The following is an 18,845-nucleotide window of genomic DNA, read 5'->3' on the forward strand; positions in this document are numbered from 1 at the left end:
AGTGCAATGAGTTTCTACCGTTATGTTTGGTTGTAGATATTCTCTTAATATTGTTATTACATTTTCTGGCGTATCATATTCGATTATATGTCGTGTCTTATCAAAAACTTTCAATAACTCATGTAGTGTATACCTCCCCGTTGCACGGTGGTTGCGCCCATATGCCAAAAATGAAAAAAAAAATGTTTCTAAATATTTACGAAAAGTAACTAGATTGTCTCTAAAATGTCCACATATTTGTATGGCAAAACTCTAACGGGACATATAGTGTAAAGGGAGAACAACTGTTCATATTTAAAGCACAGCGGAGTTTTGATTGTTTTTCGTCGCAACAAAAGTGAATTTCAAAGTGGTCAAATGTGCGATTGATAGGTCTTATTTTAATTATTTAAAATGAATTTTAAAGTTTCAGGTATTTACTTTAATAAATTTCCTATTGTGAAATTCATTGAATTGATTTATCATATTTGGTGAATTTTCGATGGATTATACCTTTTTTGTGTATTATGTGAATGTAATTTTCCTAGTTAAAGTAAACTTTTAGATATATTGCCCCCCGATCTCCCCTTAATGAGTGCTAAAACTGTATTTGTCAATGTTTTAAGGAAATAAAAATCGTAAGTCTAGCTGCAAATATTTGCAAACATACGTGTAAACAATAATAAACTCAAGCTGTCTTGCAGTCTTCAAGGTCAAGCTTTCGTCGTATTTTTCTGCTTGTCCTATGTTACGCGTTAAAAATAAAGTGTTTTTAAAATTGAATCATTTAATATTACAATTAAAGGTATTTACTGTAACTTTTTGCAGTGTTCGAGTTTCTGACGTGTTGTTTTAGTTTGTTAAGTGTTTGTATCTTTTTAAGTATTAAGTGTTAATTGAACTTATTTTTCACTTAGAGTTTTAAAAGTGATGGGCACCTGATAGCACGATGAAATGAATTTTAAAATATTGGTCAATGTTTTAAACAATTTTAGCTGCAGAACTTTGCAGATGTCTGAGTTATCTTACACAAAAGAATATACACGGGCCTGCCATAATTGAAAATGCTCTCATATCGATCGGCGAGTTGTCAGAGGAAGCTGCTGAATCCAAAAATAAGGATACAACAAAATTTCGACAACAAACACCGATTTATTTTACCGTCTATTAATAACTTCAGATCCTTTGGTAACGCGACAGCGAAAATTGCCACCTAAACACAAATCAATTTAAAAAATTGTTACGGCCAGCTGATTTCAAAGGGGCAAGGCCGGCTAGCCAGTCATCACCAGGGCGGATTCTTCCCCTGTGCCCACAGGTCGCACCATAAATTCCACTCGGCATGGAATCCACAAAAACAACAAAGAAACATCAACAGAAACTACAAGTGAAGGACTAATACCGGACGACACGACGCAGATTTTGGTCTTCGATGGAAAGGACCCTGACGCACCCTCCCTACCAAGGATCCGTCTATTTCCCATTTGAGGATCTCCCTGGCATGTGGTTCATCGGCTTCCTCCAGGTTATCGGCTCATCCGTTCGTCTTCCCCCCCTAATTAATACACTCTAGCAATTCATCGTTATAATCTTTACTTATTTAAATATTCAATTATACTAAATAACAATTTTCAATTTTTCCAAAATTTTAGGCTTCCATCGCCCTGGGCCAAAGCAAAGACGATACAAAAAAAAAACGACGACGAAAGAGCTGGAGAGGACAACAAAGACGCGAAACTACTGCACGGGTATTGACATATAAATATATATAAATTAATAAACCCTCATTTCACTTCAGAATTCCTGCCTACATGGAGCTCCAAGAAGGATCAGGGGCTGAGACGGGTCAGGTGGTTATTTACGAAAGGTCCATACTCCTACACAGGATCGGCCTGGTCTTCTCGGAGGTCGTATTCCAAGATTTAGATTTAATTTTGCTTGGACTCGGCGCGATTTAATTGTACATAAGTTACTGGTTATTTATATCATATTTTTTTGATCATCGTTTTACGTGTTTTAGGTTTTACTCCGTGTTTACGTGCTTTAGGTTTTATCGTCTTTCAAACAAATATTCGTGTGTTTGTTTATGGCATGCTAAACGCCACTAAAATAAATAAATAAATAATTACACACAGACGAATATTTTACATAATTTTAACACGGGCACATAAATAAGTTAAATAAATTAAAAAATAACGATTAATAAATAAATAGAAATATATAAATAAATGCGAATAAATAAGGCGGATTAAATAAATAAATAAATAATTATAAATAAATAATTATTCTAATTTTTTCTGGCCGAGCTTCTCCCGGGCGGTTTGGCTTGGTCCTCGGCGGGATTTGAGGTTGGAATCCACCACGGATTCCAGAAAAGGTCTCCCCGGGTCCAAACTGTGGATATCCCGGGGTCAAGAAAACGCATGTATACCCTATTTATTTTCCACTTCCGGCTGCCGGGTCTTCCTGTTCTGCTTCTGTCCTGCTCCCGTCGATCTCCGGATCGGGTTAAATTATCTTAATTTCCACGTTTCTGTGCGCCACCGATTTTAAAACACGGCCGTTGGATTTAGTGCGCGGCAGCGGGTCGTCTCTGGCCCACATGGCGGTCACCTCGCCCTATTTATGGGCTCGGCTCTGCCGGTTCCCTTTCCTATTCTTTTGTTTTCTCCTTTCCCTTCACATAGGTCGAGAACCGACTTCAAGGCCAATACCAGTGCTCATTTCCCGTCTTAGTGTGTGTGGATGCACTTCGTCGGTGTTCTCCTCTCTCCACATACCATCCACACTTCCCCTTTCTTGGGTGTGGACGGTAGGGGGCGCTCTACATCCATCCCACTTTCCCCTTCTCCTCTTGGGACTGCCAACCTCGCCTTAGGTGCTCATTCCAGACGATATTTCTTTCGACCGCGGCTATCGATCACCGTCAGAATGCAACAAAATATCTGATTTCTGTTTGTTATTGTAACATTATTATATACGTCTTTATTACAACTTTTGCTTTATATCTTAATGCGAAATCGATGTTCCTTAGTATCTCTAAGTATTTTTTGTATTTCTTGATATATATATTATCCTTTTTTTGTATTTTTTCTTTTTAAAATTAAAACAGTTACATTTATAATCTTTCATATTAACAAAATGGAAGCATACTTTAGGGTGTATTTTTTGGTATTTGCTTTTTGGTGGGCGTTAAACTAACGACCACGCCCATTTTTTAGATTTTTTTCAATTCTTATTTTTCAAAGAACTTATAGTAATAATTTCATAACGATATGTCAGCTAGAAGTATTTTTGTCCGCTCTCCCCATATAGGCGCAACCACTGTGCGTTGTTAATAACAGTTGTTGTTGAAACTGATTTAACGGTTTACGGGTCTCTTGCATTACATTTTCAAAACTACTTTCAGCGGAATGCTACGTATTTTGATCTGAGCTTGATTGCTCTATATCGATGTTTGTAATATTATTTATTTTTATTCGAGATAATGCATCAGCAACGACATTTGTTGTTCTGGGTTTATATATTATTTTTGGGGTGAAACTTTCTATGAAAGAAAGCCATCTTTTCATTTCTACGTTCGGGTTTTTATCAGAGATTGTAAAGGATAATTCCATAAAAATAATTTATGAGATTTTAAGAGCCCAAACTATGGCTAACATTTCTTTTTTATTTGTGGCATAAAGTTGTTCGGTTTTATTTAAAGTTTTAGATATGAAAGTAATTGGTTTATTATCCTGTGATAAAACCGCTCCGATTGCTACGTCTGTTGTCAAAGTGAATTTTTTGTTATAATCTGGTTGGACAAATTTTACTTGTGCTATTAAATTATCTTTAAGTTCGTTAAAAGTTTTTATAGGTGGTTCATCCAACCGTATAGAAATTTTTGTTGACATTTTCCTAGAAATTTTATTATTATCTCCTCCTATTTGGTAAAGGGTTTAGCAATTTTTGCATAGTTTCGGACAAATTTTCGGTAATATCCAGTGAGGCCTAGGAAACTTCAAAGCTCTCTAATATTTTGTGGAATCGGATACTTCATAATTGTAGAAATTTTTTCATTAAAATTTGGTGGAATCCTGATTCCAAATCAATTGCTGAGAAATATTTTGACTTTCCTAAATTAGATAATATTACAGGCGGGTCTTGCATTGGGTATCTGTCCTGTATTGTGCTCTCGTTTAATTTTTAATAATCAATAACTAGTCGATGTTTTAGAGTTCCATCATCGTTTTGACTCTTTTTGGGTACTACTAAAACTGGTGAATTATAGGAGGTTCTACTAGGTCTTATAATTTGTTCATTTAACATTCTATCGACTTCATTATTAAGGAAATCTGAGACCGACATTGTTTAGCTATTGAGCTTTTTCAATAGCTGTTGCGAATAATAAATAGCCGAATATTTTCCAAAACTGTTTGTTTTGTTTATTATACTGACAGCTAGGGCCGACCAAGAGCTATATCAAATTCACAAGTTGAGTCTTTGCCAAAAAACGGAGAAGTGACAATTGGCGGGACAGACAGCCGAAACGCAGGGCTGCATGACCCAACATCCTCCCCCCGTTGGAAGCTTGGTTTCCAACAGAGTCCTCAAGGGGAAGCAGACACATCACAATTCTGCAACTCGAGCGACTCCGTCTCTGCCAGGAATCAACTGCATGACTCTGGCCATCTCATTGGGGGTAGGTTCTCGTCCTTAACAAGAACGACGTTGTCCACGGCTACGCCAGGCTTTGGGGTGCGCCACTTGGAGCGCTGCCGGAGCAACGTCAAGTATTCTTCCTTCCATCGCGACCAAAAGATTTGCTGAAGAAAGGAGATGCGCTGCCAAGAGTCAAGCCGATTATAGTTTAGGCCCGTTATATCTGGCTCGTCAAACGACGAAGGCGGACCACCATTGAAAAAATGATCCGGAATGAGGACGTCCAGATCGGCAGGGTTTTCTGAAATGGGAACTAAAGGTCTGGAGTTAATAACTGCCGAGATGTGGCAGGTCAGAACCGCCGTACCCACAGCGCGGTAGAAATGATGCTTGGCCGTTTTCACCGCCGTTTCCCAAAGACCACCGAAATGAGGCGACTGTGGAGGGATGAACCGCCAGTCAATCGTCTCCGAAAAACAAAAATTCTTAACGGAGCCTTGATGATCGCTGCTGAGAAATACCCTTCGAAGTTTCAGAAGTTCATTCTTGGCGCCGACAAAGTTGGTTGCGTTGTCTGACCAAATTTACTTCGGCTTCCGCCGGGTGCATATGAACCTCTTGAGTCCGCACAGAAACGCAACTGTCGAGAGATCCTTGATCAGCTCCAGGTGCACTGCCTTGGTTGCAAAACATATAAAAACGAAGACGTAGTATTTAACCGCAGGCTTGTTACGAGTATCCGACTTGTGAAAGAAGAGTCCACACAAGTCTATACCAGCAACCTCAAAAGCGTAAGTTCCTTCCAAGCGCTCCTTGGGAAGGTCCGCCATTATGTGCTCTATCAGCCGCGGCTTAATCCGAAAACATCTGATGCATCTGTTCACGGCCTTGGTAATAGTCTTCCTTCCCCCAATAGGCCAATATTAGGATCGAATTGCACCCAAAAGAGCTCGAGGTGATTGGTTTCTTGGTAATGCGAAATAATCGCCAGAGTCACCGGATGGGACCAATGACGAATTCCGGAGGCGACCGCCTACTCTAAGAAGTCCAAATTTATCCAGGAACGACGAAACCGAGGATATGGGACTACAATAATAGCGTCCTTTAAATACTTTCAAGACAACTATTTCCCTCTTGATTTTAGCCAGAAGATCCGCACCACAAAGCTCCAGCTTTGGTACTGTAATGGTCCTCAACGGAGCTATGCGCGACTTTGAACAAAGCAAATGGCTAAAACTTTGATTCCCTTTAGAAACCAAATAAACGCAGGCTCCATAGGCATCAATGCATCACAAAAATCATGCACCTCAAGACCAGACTCTGCGCTAAACACGAACCGAGGGAAACTAACATGACTTATTATTTCAAAACTGCGACATATATCAGCCATTTCGTGTTATGAGTTTCCGGGAGGCTTTCATCCCAGGACAGCTTTTCCTTGTAGAGCTGCTGCAAAATGATTTTACACCTTGTGATTACAGGACCGACCAGGCCGAGAGGATCGTACAATTTAGCAATCGCCGACAAAACAGAGCGCCTGCAGGGTCTCAATAGCGACTGAAAGGCAGAGAACGAAAACAATAGCATGTCGGAGGCGGGATCCCAAGCGAGACCTAAAGTTTTGGTGAAATCGCTACCATTTTCAAACTTCATGAACGACTCCTTGTCCTCGGCGGGCACGCCCTCCAGCACAAGCGGAATGTTAGAGCACCATTTCCTTAGCTTGAGCTTGCCCTTCGCAAGAATGCCAGCCGTCTGCTGCATTATGCTGATAGCATCCTTTACCGTGCCGGAGCCGGAGATAAGATCATCCATGTAAAAATCGCGCCGAAGGATTTCTGATCCAATGGGAAACGATGCCTGCTCATCGATTGACAACTGCTGCATAGCCCTTACGGACAAGAAGTAGGCTGGTTTGGTGCCGTAGGTAACTGTGTCGAGTTTGTATACTTGAAGGTCATCGATCGGGGAGTCCCTCCACACAATGCACTGCAAATAGCTATCTTCCTGCGAGGCCCTTACACATCGGAACATTTTACGTATGTCTCCTGTAACGGCAACTGGGTGTGAGCGAAATTGAATAAGGATGTGAAATAGCTTGGGCTGGATTACCGGGCCAGTCATTAACACATCGTTAAGGGAGTAACCAGTGGAAGTGGCAGCTGATCCATCAAAGACAACGCGAAGCTTGGTGGTAGAGCTATCCTCCTTCATAACGCAGTGATGTGGTAAAAAATATCGACACGAGCTGACCTCGGAAGGAGGCACAGGCGATATATGTCCCAGATGACGATATTCCTTCATGAACGCCGCATATTTAAGCCTCAAGCCAGGGTGCTTTGTAAGCTTCCTTTCCAGGGACAAGAATCTCCGCACAGCCTGAGGATAGGAATCTCCTAAAGAATCCAAATGGAGTTTAAGCGGCAAACGTACCGAGTAATCGCCAGCTGGCATTCGGTTGTAATTTTTAACAAAGTAGGCGTCGCAATCTAACTCCTCCTTAGTGGCTTGAACTATTGGGCCGGAACAATTTTCTACCTCCCAAAAGCGCTGCAGAAGTGAATCAAGTTCAACATCAATGCTGTTTTCCTCGCTGGCTGCAGAAGAAGCGCGTGAAGCTATTAAGGCGCTACCGCACGGGCGCGCGCAGTCTCCAGACACAACCAAGCCCAGACGAGTTTTTTGAAGCAGTGGAAGTCCTGGCAACAACTTTATCTGACCTAGGCACAGCAGCTCATAAAACAGGCTAGCTCCTATTAACAGGTCAACACGCTGAGCTTTATGAAATTCCGGGTCGGCGAGCTGCAGGTTTTCTGGAATCTTCCCAATGTCCACATTAAAGCTTGGGTGGCGATACGAGATATTGGGAGCGATAACTGCTGTTATGCTTGTTGAGAAACTCGAAATGACAGACTGCATCGCAATTCCTAACGAGAATCCATCAGTCGCGAAATTGGAATCCCCGATTCCAGTGACGGAGCCAAACGACCTAGACCTCTTAAGTTTCAGTTGAATTGCAAACCGAGAGGTGACCCAGTGCAGTTGAGAGCCAGAATCTAACAAGGCCCTGCAGGGAACGAACAGTACCGACCGATTCTACACTAGAATGGTTGCAGTGGCTAGCAGCACAAGGTCACTACCGAGATCCTGGGCAATTAGAGTACAAGAAGTCGAGAGCGGGGCAGAAGGCTCAGTGTGGGAACTTGAAGACACCGGAGCATGTAGCTGCGAGGAAGGTGGACCAAGCCCGGAATTACGTGGAGCCTCACCGGACACCTTGAGGACTTGGACTATGCAGACGACATTTGTCTTATCTCTGATAGACTTGGCGATATGCAGAGTAAAAGTGATAACCTCGTCAGGATAGCCAGCAGCGTCGGACTCGAGATAAACGTAGCAAAAACAAAAGCTATGCGATTCAACCACTCCAACCAAGGAAACATCATCATACATGGGAACCCAATCGAGTTCGTCAACAGTTTCCCATACCTTGGCACCATCATATCCAACAGTGGAGGAGTTGATGATGATGTCTCGAGTCGTCTTGGCAAAGCCCGCTCGGCATTTGGGAGACTATACCGCATTTGGAGAAACAGACAAATAAGCTGGCGAACAAAGCTCCGGATCTACAATGCGTGTGTGAAATCCATACTGCTATACCGAAGTGAGACATGGCTCGCAACGAAGAAAATAACGCAGAAACTGCAAGTTTTCAGCAACAAATGCCTGAGAATCATATGTGGGATATTCTGGTTAAACAGAATAGCCAACACAGAGCTGTGGCGCGTTACGAGCGATCCCCCGATACACACCCAAATAAGGAAGAAGAAATGGATGTGGATAGGGCACGCTCTCAGGAGAAACCCTAGTAGCAAAGTAAGGATGGCACTGGACGGGAACCCCAAAGAAAGCAGGAGGGTAGGAAGGCCTAGAGCAACATGGAGAAGAACCGCTCAACAAGAACTTGCCCAAATAAACATCACATGGGAAAATGCTAAACAGACAGCACAAAACAGAGTTAGATGGAAGGCGCTCGTAGAAGCCATAAGTTCCCGAGAGAAATAAGAAGGAATTATAAAAAAAAAAATCAAGAGAGTCTCAAAAACTTCGAAAACAAGCCGGAGGAGGTAGGACACCGGGCAGACCAAATTGGCATCACAATGGATGATTCAGCCGGTGGGATGAATCTACCCCTAGGACAACCTAGGGGTGCGCTCCAGCATGTTTCTGCAATACCAGGCAAGTTCGGAAGACCGGTCGGAAGCTACCGACAAGCGGGAAAAACTGATGGATTTGGTGAAAGAGGCTGAGTTACAAGCCGCATAAACCTTTACGGAGAAACCAAGAATGACACAACCACCTGGATTACCCAGAAACCCTACGTATAGCTTTCTAAGGCATATAGACACCTCGACACAAGAACAAGTGTCACAAGAGTATCGCATTTTAAATTGAAACGCAAGATCGTTGAGAATGAAAGCGTAGAACTCTTAAAAGATAACATGAACTCCTAAATGCGTAGTTTACTGGAGACGTCCCCAATAAGATCACCGGCAAAGATTAAAAAGAAAGGGCTCAGTTAAAAAACCACGGAAAACCGATGCAAAGTAGACTCTTAAATGATAAATGAATACGCTTAAACGTATGAGAAAGTATTTATGATGGTGTCCTTGTTGAAGAACTCCAACCTTTAATGGGAGACAGCCGCGAGTCCAACAGAACAGCGCCAGGATGCAGAATCTCTTTGCACGATATGGTTTGCTATGCGTGTGGACACGGAATGGATTTCTACCGCCAACGCCCTTTGAACAAAAGTCCCTGCATGTCTCGATTCATGAGGGCACTTATCGTTTTTGCCAGAAGACAGGTAAGGACGATAAACACACGGGTTTTCCACGGAGTCCCAAGACAAGACCGGCAACTCGTCATACCTGAAATGTCCTCACACTCAAGCAGATTTACACATCACATAAGAAACTTACTGTTATAGCCATGTTGGACAAAAGCCATTCGGAATGCTTTGTCTTAAACCTGGCCATATTTCTATACAATTTGCCAAGTTCTTTTTTGTATGTAAAGGTGAAAGCTTCTCAATTTGGTGTTGACTTCATCCTTTTTCTCCGTTCTTAAGTCGATTGTTTTATATGTAGATTTCAAGCAGTTGCTCATAGGCGAGCTCAACTACAGCTATAATATTAGGGCTTTATACACTTCGAAGCAAAGTCGATTTTTAAAATTAGTTATATACACCTTGCATTACACATAATTAATTCACATAATTACTTTTATGGCACAAAATTAGTTTTACTCCACGAAGGATGGGTTCCCTAGTTAACTTTTTCTTTTTTTGGACAACAAAAATGTCAACAAAATCTTTCAGCTTTTATGTCTAGCAAGCATGTAATCAAACAGCTAACTGTCCAAATTTCAAGAATGCAGCAAAACAATTAAAATGTACATATTCATATTAGACAAAGAATAAACTATTCAAATTTTATTATTAAAATAGGCTTACTTTCTATGAAAAATGTGAATTTTCGTCGAAAAATCGGATCGCTGTGTAAGAATAACGAAGTGACGTAGAATATGTTTTTTGGGAAATTGGAATGTTACCGTAGTATTTTTAATAAAAAGCGAGGAAGAGTAAAAAGTGGTTATGCGCTTATTACTAACGAAACTATAAGAACGCTTCGGATCCTTTGCGAACTGGAATTTACATCAAAATAAATACATCTTAAAATACTGTGCATTAAGCAGGTGTATCTACTCTTTATTAAGCCAAGAAGGTTTGTTGGAGATAGGCGTATAGTACATTGGAACACAAGTGTTAAAAAATGATTTAATTAAAACCGAGTAAAGAACGGACCAATTAAAGCCAGTATAAAATGACTTAGCCTTAGAACGGACCAATTAAAGTCAGTATAAAATTATTTAGCCTTAGAATGTTTGCAGAAATACACTTTCAGGACATGTTCATAACATAGTTTAAATAATCGACCAAGAGAGTTTCGCAAGAGACAACGATAAATCGAGCGTGCTGACGATTAAGTCATGTTGTGCTATAGGGAGAAGGATATTAGATTTTTATTCTGCGGACCATGTAGCGCCAGGTTTATTAAAATAACCTGGACCTACAAATTGGTCCCTATCGGACTGTCTATTTGACACGGATTGGGTAGCCGACAAAAGATTAAGCTATTCTGGGAATCCAGAAAGCCGCGGAACTACGCATCCACGGTGTAAGTATATCCGCCTTTAACCAAGGGTCTGTAAACACAATGATATGGGATGCAAAGGAAAGGCTATCAGAATACAATTATGTTAGCTTGCTGCGCAAGCCTCTTGCATTTTCATAGGAATTTTTTTGCTTTAGTCGGTGAACTTGACTATACCATTCTTTCTAGTTGATCTCAGCTTCGAACTTCTTAGCCACTAAACTGTCCCTCCAAAAATCAAATGGATAAAAATAGCTTATAAGGATAAAAGATTAAATGTCTCTAGCGTAAGAAAAGTTAACATTATAAAAGTTAAAATTTCGGCTTTTGTTTTTTCTTATATAAAAGTCAATACATAAGTTAAAGTTTGATCAGAAGAAAGCCGAGAAACGAAAATTTGTTTCTTATGTGAAACCACCGAGAGCAGTGCCCACTTGTACTCATTTTTCCTTTGTGGTGGTAATCTTTAGCAATCCCAATTTGGACTCCCTCCACATACAAATGCTTGGATTTTTCCGTGTCTTTTTTTAGTTACCGGTCTTAGGATCTTTGGGATTTGCTACGATCGACAACTGAACAGCGCGCTGCAGAGCGTTCCTCTTAGGCAGCATACCACTAGAGGATTTCTTGCGCGGAAAGGAGATTATCAGCTCGATGAAAACTATTTTTAGCCACGTCAAAACTGCTGCTCAGTCCTTTCAAGCCACCTTTAGTATGACGCATAAACTTTTTCATCTCGTTCGCATTACCTAGTTAAGGGTGATTAAGGTTATTTAATTTCATTTTCTCACACAACCAAGTTTGCCTGCTCAGCTCTTATTAACTGACGGCATTTTTTGGGAAGTAGTGTGTTTTATTACATTGCTTGTATAGTTACAGATAGAGTTATTAATGAATCTATTAAAACCACCGCTGGTTTTGGCAATAGCAAATATAAATGTGGAGGGAAGATAAACCCATTACCGTTTGCTTTGATGTCTTTAGATTATTACCATGTATGCTCGTATCGGGCGACATGTGTTGGTATCGATTACAAAACCCCGGAACGCAACTACAAATCAACAGTAGAGCCGTATGCTAAAGCTATGTAAGAAGGAAACGGAGCTCCTATGTAAACAACCAGAACTCTAATGCAAGTCCTGAATTAACTTGGTCAGGATGTGGTTGTTATCGAACTCTCAATAGGGGATTCGATCGTAGCGTGGAAAAACCCTAAAAATATGTTACGAAAAAATCGAGTTTTCTTAACTGGGCGATTCTTTATTATTAAAGGAAATTTGCTTACCATATGATCTTTGTCTACATGTCCTAATGTTTTAATGTGAATCTTAATTTTAACCTTAGTGGCACACTTTCTTGGATTGGCGGATATCCCTTGAATCCGCATTTCATTTCTGTTCTTACATAGTTCCACTTCAGAGATTTCAATTATTGGAGTTCAATAAAATAATTGTAATAATAATCCTTTAAAGGAGTTGTTTTTTATATAAGAAGGACAGTTTGGAGCTTATTCTACTTCTTGAGGTGTTTACTAAGTTAATTTGATAGAGGTAGCCTAAATGATTTCTTAGAAGGCGATCTACCAATTCGGTTGTACGTTTTTAACCGATTACAAAAATGTATGTACAAAACTCTGACAACAAAATAATATTGACTTCTCCACGTTGGCCAGGAGGATAAAAACCGCTTCCTGGATTAATTTTCCCGGTACAAAAGTTTTTTTTTTTTAGTATATTTAACGTTACGAGTAAGGGCCTGTCGCTGGTCGAATTTGATTATCGATAGTTTATAGTATGTAGTATAGTATTTTATATTGTATACGGATTTTTGACCCATGAAGAAGTGGTCATATTAAGTTTACCGATCGCCGCCATATTTTTTGCGAGGTTTTTTATACATTGTCTGTAGAGCTGGAAAAACATCGATGTTTACCTACATCGATGTTTCGACGTTTTTCAGAAAAAAACATCGATGTATCGATACATCGAACTTTTTAGGGGTTTTTTTTTTGTAAAGTGTATTTTATTCCGCATAAATTCATCAAATGGATACAAGTTGTTTATAAAAAAAAGCTTTATTAGAGGTCCATAGTTTCCTTATAGTTTTTACTTCTTAAACATAAAAAGGAAAAAAAAAAATTAAAATAAAATAACAATTCAATTGATAAAATAAAAAATAACATTGAGTTCTACTCAAAAAAAAAAGATACATAACTTAAATTAATTTATACAGTCATTTTTGTTTAAAAATAAAATAACATTAATATTTTTGGCTTTTAGCGAGCTCCGCTTTTCGCTCACAACCAGTCCTTCCTTGCTAAACATTCGTTCACTTTCAGTGGAAGTGGCCGGAACGCAGAAGTACTTTAAAATCGCATGTTTTGAATGCGGTGTTATTTGATATCTGTTAAAAGAAGAAATTGGATTAAGTTGGTTACCATCTAAATTATTATTTTTTGTACCTTCCAATAATCTAATGGGTTTTGTGCAGGCTCCAAATTAGTACCATTCAAATAATGGCGTAGAGCTAGTATAGAATCCACGCGATCGCTTTGAATTTTTTTATTTTAGTTGGCCTGTAAGAAACTGAATAACAGGTTGGACTCTGCTGTGGGTTCTGGTGTTGGCGGGTTTAAAGATGTAGATGATTTTGTTTGAGCATAGATGTGCGACAGCTCCTCCTCTAAAGATTTAACTGCTTGAGAGGAATTAAATGGGTTCCAAAACCCCTCCTTTTTAAAGCGAGGGTCTAATATTGTGGTCATTCGTGTCACAGTATGAGATTCATAGGGGACCAATCTTTTATTGACCCCTTGAAGCAAGTCATCGCATACCACCTTTGTCTGGAGTTTCGATTTCAGGGCTGACAGGTTGTGTAATATACCGCAAGCAACAGGAATCACTGATGACCCTGTCACAGACGTACTTGAGGATGTGTGCACCGTTGCATTCTCAAACGGTGAAAGTAATGCCTTCAAGTCCTCCAGAATGGATATTTCATCCGAGGTTATCGGCAATAACCCCTTGGACGTGTTTAGTAAAACGCTTGCGATAGCAACCTTCGTAATCAAGATTCGTTCCACCATGTAAAAGGCGCTGTTCCACCTGGTTGGACACTCTTGCTTCAAACTATATGGGCGTTCGCAATCCTGCGCCTCTCTAAATTTGGCAAAGGCAATTGTGCTACTTTTAAAAAAGGCAACAATGCGCTTACACTTTTCTAAAATGGGTTTGACGTTTTCAGATGCCAAACAGTCCTGCACTGTTAAATTTATTGAGTGCGCAAAGCATGGAACATGTCTAATTTGCAGGATCTCACATGCCTTTATCATATTTTTGGCGTTGTCTGTGACCATAGCAGTGACCTTTCCTAACACACTCCATTCCTCGAGCACTGCGCGTATGGAGTTTGCTATGTTTTCCGAAGAGTGGGTCGTTTCGTCGATGAGCTTCTCAGTGACCAAAACAGCGTTGCGCAATTCGAAGTCCGCTGTCACGAAGTGGCACTCGTTTGCTCTTGACGTCCAGCATTCGGAGGTAATTGCACAGTGCTTTACGTTTTTTAAAAGTTCGAACAACTTGGCCTTCTTTTCTGCGTATGCATTTGCCATCGAAACGTTTCTCAATGTGGTTCGTGAAGGCAATTCATACCGTGGATCAAGGTGGCTTACGAAATTTCTAAAGCCTTTATTTTCCAGCACTGAAAAAGGGCGCAAGTCTGAGGTAATGTAGGAGCATAAGGCACTGTCCAGTGTTTGTTTTCGGTTCGACGATGTTTCATATTTTTTTTCAATAAATGACAGAATTGACAGCTGTTGCCTTTGTGGCAAATCACTTACTGTTAAATTAGGATGTATCCTCTTTATGTGGCAAGACAAGTTGGTCGTATTCCCACTTGTTTGATATGTTTTGCCACATTTAATACACATTTAAAACAGAAGATGTCCTAAATTTTTTCCTCTTATTTGGGAGCATACCCTCGGCGGCGTCGTTTTGTTCGTCTTTCCCGGCAGCTACTTTGGCAAAAATTTACATTACAAATCATATAATTGTAACTAAATAGTCTACTTACCATTGCTGTTCTGCTCTTTCGATATCTTACCAGCTTACCAAGATCTTTCCATGCAAAGTAGTGATGGGTTAAGCGGAAACATCGAACATCGATGTTTTAAAATCTCGATGTTTCCGATGTTTTGAAAACAACGATGTATCGATGTATCGCTGATGTTTTTTCCAGCTCTATTTGTCTGAGATCAGGGATTGTAGGAGGACACACTGCGGTGAGCGATCAATTATTTGGAATATTTTAAGTCTCACTGTAACCCTTCTCAGAATAAAATCAGCTATACCTACTCGAACAAGAAGTCGGCGGGTTGGTTTTTTGCAACTCCTTAATGGGCCAGCGACAACAGGGAAGATAATACATATGCTGGATAAAAACCGCTTCCTGAATTAATTTTCCCGGTACAAAAGCTTATTTAAAGTATATATAAAGTTACGAGTAAGGGGTACTAAAATTTCTGTTTGTCCTAAGAGCTGAAAGCAATCACTGTGTAAACAGGCCTTACATTTCCTTTAGTTCTCATTATTACATTTCTAAGTCCCAGAAATATTTTTCCAAATCCAAATGTGGATATCAAAGAAGTCATTCTCACCCCTAATAAATATAATCAGTTTATGCTTAAAATTGAGCAGTTTGTAAACAATAACTACGAAAACTAAATAACATTTTTGAAAAATTGTGGTTGTTGCGGATTCTAGAAATTACATATAGTCATAAAACTGGTGTATACCAAATTAGAACGCTTTATGATCGAAAACAACAATGCTATGCTTGGATTCCTTTTCCATTAATTAGTTAGCCATTAGAAAAATCTAAACCAGTCAAAATAATAGTAGCCAGCAATAATTAAATGTAATCACTTTTAAACAGGGCTTGTGGTATTTTACAATACTTTTGGGTGTTTCTAAACTGTTTCTAGCATTTTTATGTCGTTTCTTGGCATTAAATATTGAATACATTGTGTGTTTCATACACTGTACTGCCGGGGACTAGATCTAGAAATGAATGTACGTTTATAGGTAATTAGAAGCAGACACAAAGATAATAACCTCATTTAAAGAAGCCAATAAAGAGGCGAAACTCACAAAAAAAACCATGCAGTTTGCAAGTAAACAAGTATATTGACTCTTGATTAAATGAAGAAATGGAGATAGTCAACCACGGTAGTATTTTAGACGACGACTTTTTTTTGAATGAGTTATATCTTATATTGGCTGAATTTCATAGATAATTAAAAACATATATGATCTTAATGTGTGCACTTGCGTAGAAAACTTGTAGTAATAATGGTATATACAGCTGCAAAAAAAATAGCTCCCTTGCACAATAAAGGTTTGAATAAGTCCGCTAACTATATTTTAGGGTTTAAGAGAAGCTTTAGAAGGGAACAATTTACCTTTTAGGAACAAAAAAACTACTACAATTGTTCTATTAATTTCTATCTTAATTAAGAAACTTTATTATGAACGACAAAATTGGGTTAACAAATGTTTGCGTATTAAAACTACGCCCATCGTGCTTTTTTAATATTTGGTAGTGTATTCCTTATTACCAATAACAGCTGCGTAACGCTTTGGCATGAAGTCAACCAGGTCGTGGCACCGTTTTAAGGTTTTAAGGTATTTTGCTCCAGGACCCCTTCATTGCAGTACAATGGCATTCGTTGTTAGTTGGCTTAGAAGCTATAACGGCTTTTATAATATCCGACCAATGATGGAATAACGGTCTGGGGACTGTGTAGGCCACTCCAAACCAGGAACACATTTATTTTGGAACCAATATAGTCTTGTTGAAAGACCCAATTTAGCGTGATATCGTATTCGGCAAAGGGGGGCGTCACCATATTGTACCATATTCATTTTGATCCATGATGGTTTTTATCGGATGTATTGGCCGAACTCCATAGACTCCTTAGTTCGGTAGCAGCTATATATGGATCCTTCTTGATCTCGCGCACTACCCTTTTGACGTGATGGGTGCCCAGTGATTGTTTTCTCCTCGTGTTTCGGTCTTCTCATTGAAGGTGATTGCATAACGTCCGTATGAACGTCGAGATCTCAGAAGTTATAAAAGCTAGAAAGTTGAGATTCTACAAACCGCCCAAAACTGCCACGCCGACACTTTTGAAATTTTTTTTTGATATTTTTCACCCTTGTAGTCTACGAGTACAACTTGTGCTGCGTCTTTGTCTCTGGAATCTGCCTGTCTAATCTCAACATTCTAGCTTTTAGGCTATTTACTTTAAATGGTCGGAAACATACTGTTGTACTTGAATGTACTGTATGTACATTCCGAAAAATTTAGTATACCCTCTTCTTCTTTCTCTTCTAGTAATGGGTATAAAACTGGAAAAGCGGCTATAATTATAGGTAGTCGCAAAGGACACTGTTTAAAGACGACAACTATATATATATATTAAAATTATTTATTATTTGGTAGAGAAAGCAAGGTTTAAATTCCTTGCTACCGTTTAGTCTTTCTGCAGTCTGTAAAATTTTTCTTTTTCAATTTGCGAGTTTCTTTTTTTTTTTTAGTTTTCTTCTTTTATCCCTCTCGGTATTGTGTTAAAAGTATTCACTATCGCGATTTCTAATTTAACACAAGTGTTAAAAAATGATTTAATTGGGTATAAAAACGGACCAATATATTATATTTATTTATTTATTTATATTATTATTTAGCCTTAGAAAGTTTGGAGAAACACACTTTTAGGACTTGTTACGTAACATAGTTTAAATAATCGACCAAGAGAGTTTCGCATATAATTAACCTGCGACAACTATAAATTGACCGTGCTGACGATTAGGTCATGTTGTGCTATAGGGAGAAGGATATTAGATTTTACTTCTGCGGACCATGTAGCGCCAAGGTTTATTAAAATAACCTGGAACTACAAATTGATCCCTAGACTGTCTATTTGACACGGATTGGGTAGCCGACAAAAGATTTAGCTATTCTGGGAATCCAGAAGACCGCGGAATATAAGAGCACGTCATGTAAACAAAAGAATAGGATGACAGCTTTACGCATATGATATCTAAGTTGCTCATCCAAAAGTACCTCCTCTAACCTCAATTAAGACGCATCCACGGAGTAAGTATATCAGCCTTTAACCTAGGGTCTGTAAACACAATGATGGGAAGCAAAGGAAAGGTTATCAGAATACAATTATGTTTGCTTGCTGCGCAAGCCTCTTGCATTTTCATTGGAGTTTTTTTTGGCTTTAGTCGGTGAACTAGACTATACCATTCTTTCTTGTTGATCTCAGCTTCGAACTTCTTAGCCACTAAACTGTCCCTCCAAAAATCAAATGGATAAAAATAGCTTATAAGGATAAAAGATTAAATGTCTCTAGCGTAAGAAAAGTTAACATTTTAAAAGTTAAAATTTCGGCTTTTGTTTTTTCTTATATAGAAGACAATACATAAGTTAAAGTTTGATCAGAAGAAAGCCGAGAAACGAAAATTTGTTTCTTATGTGAAACCACCGAGAGCAGTGCCCACTTGTACTCATTTTTCCTTTGTGGTGGTAATCTTTAGCAATCCCAATTTGGACTCCCTCCACATACAAATGCTTGGATTTTTCCGTGTCTTTTTTTAGTTACCGGTCTTAGGATCTTTGGGATTTGCTGCGATCGACAACTGAACAGCGCGCTGCAGAGCGTTCCTCTTAGGCAGCATACCACCAGTGGATTTCTTGCGCGGAAAGGAGATTATCAGCTCGATAAAAACTATTTTTAGCCACGCCAAAAATGTTGATCAGTCCTTTCAAGCCACCTTTAGTTTGGCGCATAAAGTTTTTCATCTCGTTTGCATTACTTAGGGAAGCATCACAACAGTATTTTGGATTTGGGGTCTTATCTAGGTCATCACTTGTTCGGCCGCACTTAGGTGCATCATTTTCTCACACAACCAAGTAGTAATTTTTGCCTGTTCAGCTCTTATT

At 39.3% G+C, this 18,845-nt stretch overlaps 2 protein-coding genes and 1 long non-coding RNA gene across 4 annotated transcripts; 2 read left to right on the forward strand and 1 right to left on the reverse strand.

Moving 5' to 3' along the window:
• Nucleotides 1-1,227: 1,227 nt before the first annotated feature.
• Nucleotides 1,228-8,949, forward strand: LOC120321621. The gene is made up of 3 exons (XM_043207127.1): nucleotides 1,228-1,504; nucleotides 1,632-1,727; nucleotides 8,821-8,949. Exons 1-3 carry the CDS (start codon nucleotides 1,412-1,414, stop codon nucleotides 8,947-8,949), a joined length of 318 nt encoding a protein of 105 aa, XP_043063062.1. The 5' UTR covers nucleotides 1,228-1,411.
• Nucleotides 8,950-12,838: 3,889 nt separating this feature from the next.
• LOC120321221 (E3 SUMO-protein ligase ZBED1-like) lies at nucleotides 12,839-15,011 on the reverse strand. Of its 2 annotated transcripts, none has more exons than XM_039373310.2 (3): nucleotides 14,910-15,011; nucleotides 13,300-14,850; nucleotides 12,839-13,241 (listed from the first exon to the last, which is right to left on the reverse strand). In XM_039373310.2, exon 2 carries the CDS (start codon nucleotides 14,764-14,766, stop codon nucleotides 13,405-13,407), a length of 1,362 nt encoding a protein of 453 aa, XP_039229244.1. In that variant the 5' UTR covers nucleotides 14,767-14,850; nucleotides 14,910-15,011; the 3' UTR covers nucleotides 12,839-13,241; nucleotides 13,300-13,404. The 2 variants fall into 2 exon arrangements, with proteins under 2 accessions (XP_039229244.1, XP_039229250.1); XM_039373316.2 differs by having other exon boundaries at nucleotides 13,300-14,853; nucleotides 14,910-14,954.
• Nucleotides 15,012-15,051: 40 nt separating this feature from the next.
• Nucleotides 15,052-15,576, forward strand: LOC120321222. Its single transcript, XR_005560810.1, has 2 exons — nucleotides 15,052-15,117; nucleotides 15,170-15,576. It is a non-coding gene; the product is annotated as an uncharacterized LOC120321222 (long non-coding RNA).
• Nucleotides 15,577-18,845: the final 3,269 nt, after the last annotated feature.

The sequence above is a fragment of the Drosophila yakuba genome, chromosome X (assembly GCF_016746365.2).
Source record: "Drosophila yakuba strain Tai18E2 chromosome X, Prin_Dyak_Tai18E2_2.1, whole genome shotgun sequence".
Lineage (NCBI taxonomy): Eukaryota > Metazoa > Arthropoda > Insecta > Diptera > Drosophilidae > Drosophila > Drosophila yakuba.

Coding starts and splice junctions, on each gene's coding strand:
- LOC120321221 (XM_039373310.2), bottom strand. CDS start 14,766: ATGTGTATTAAATGTGGCAAAACATATCAAACAAGTGGGAATACGACC.
- LOC120321621 (XM_043207127.1), top strand. CDS start 1,412: ATGGAAAGGACCCTGACGCACCCTCCCTACCAAGGATCCGTCTATTTC. Junction 1,505..1,631: donor GGTTCATCGGCTTCCTCCAG/GTTATCGGCTCA, acceptor CCAAAATTTTAG/GCTTCCATCGCCCTGGGCCA. Junction 1,728..8,820: donor GACGCGAAACTACTGCACGG/GTATTGACATAT, acceptor ATCTACCCCTAG/GACAACCTAGGGGTGCGCTC.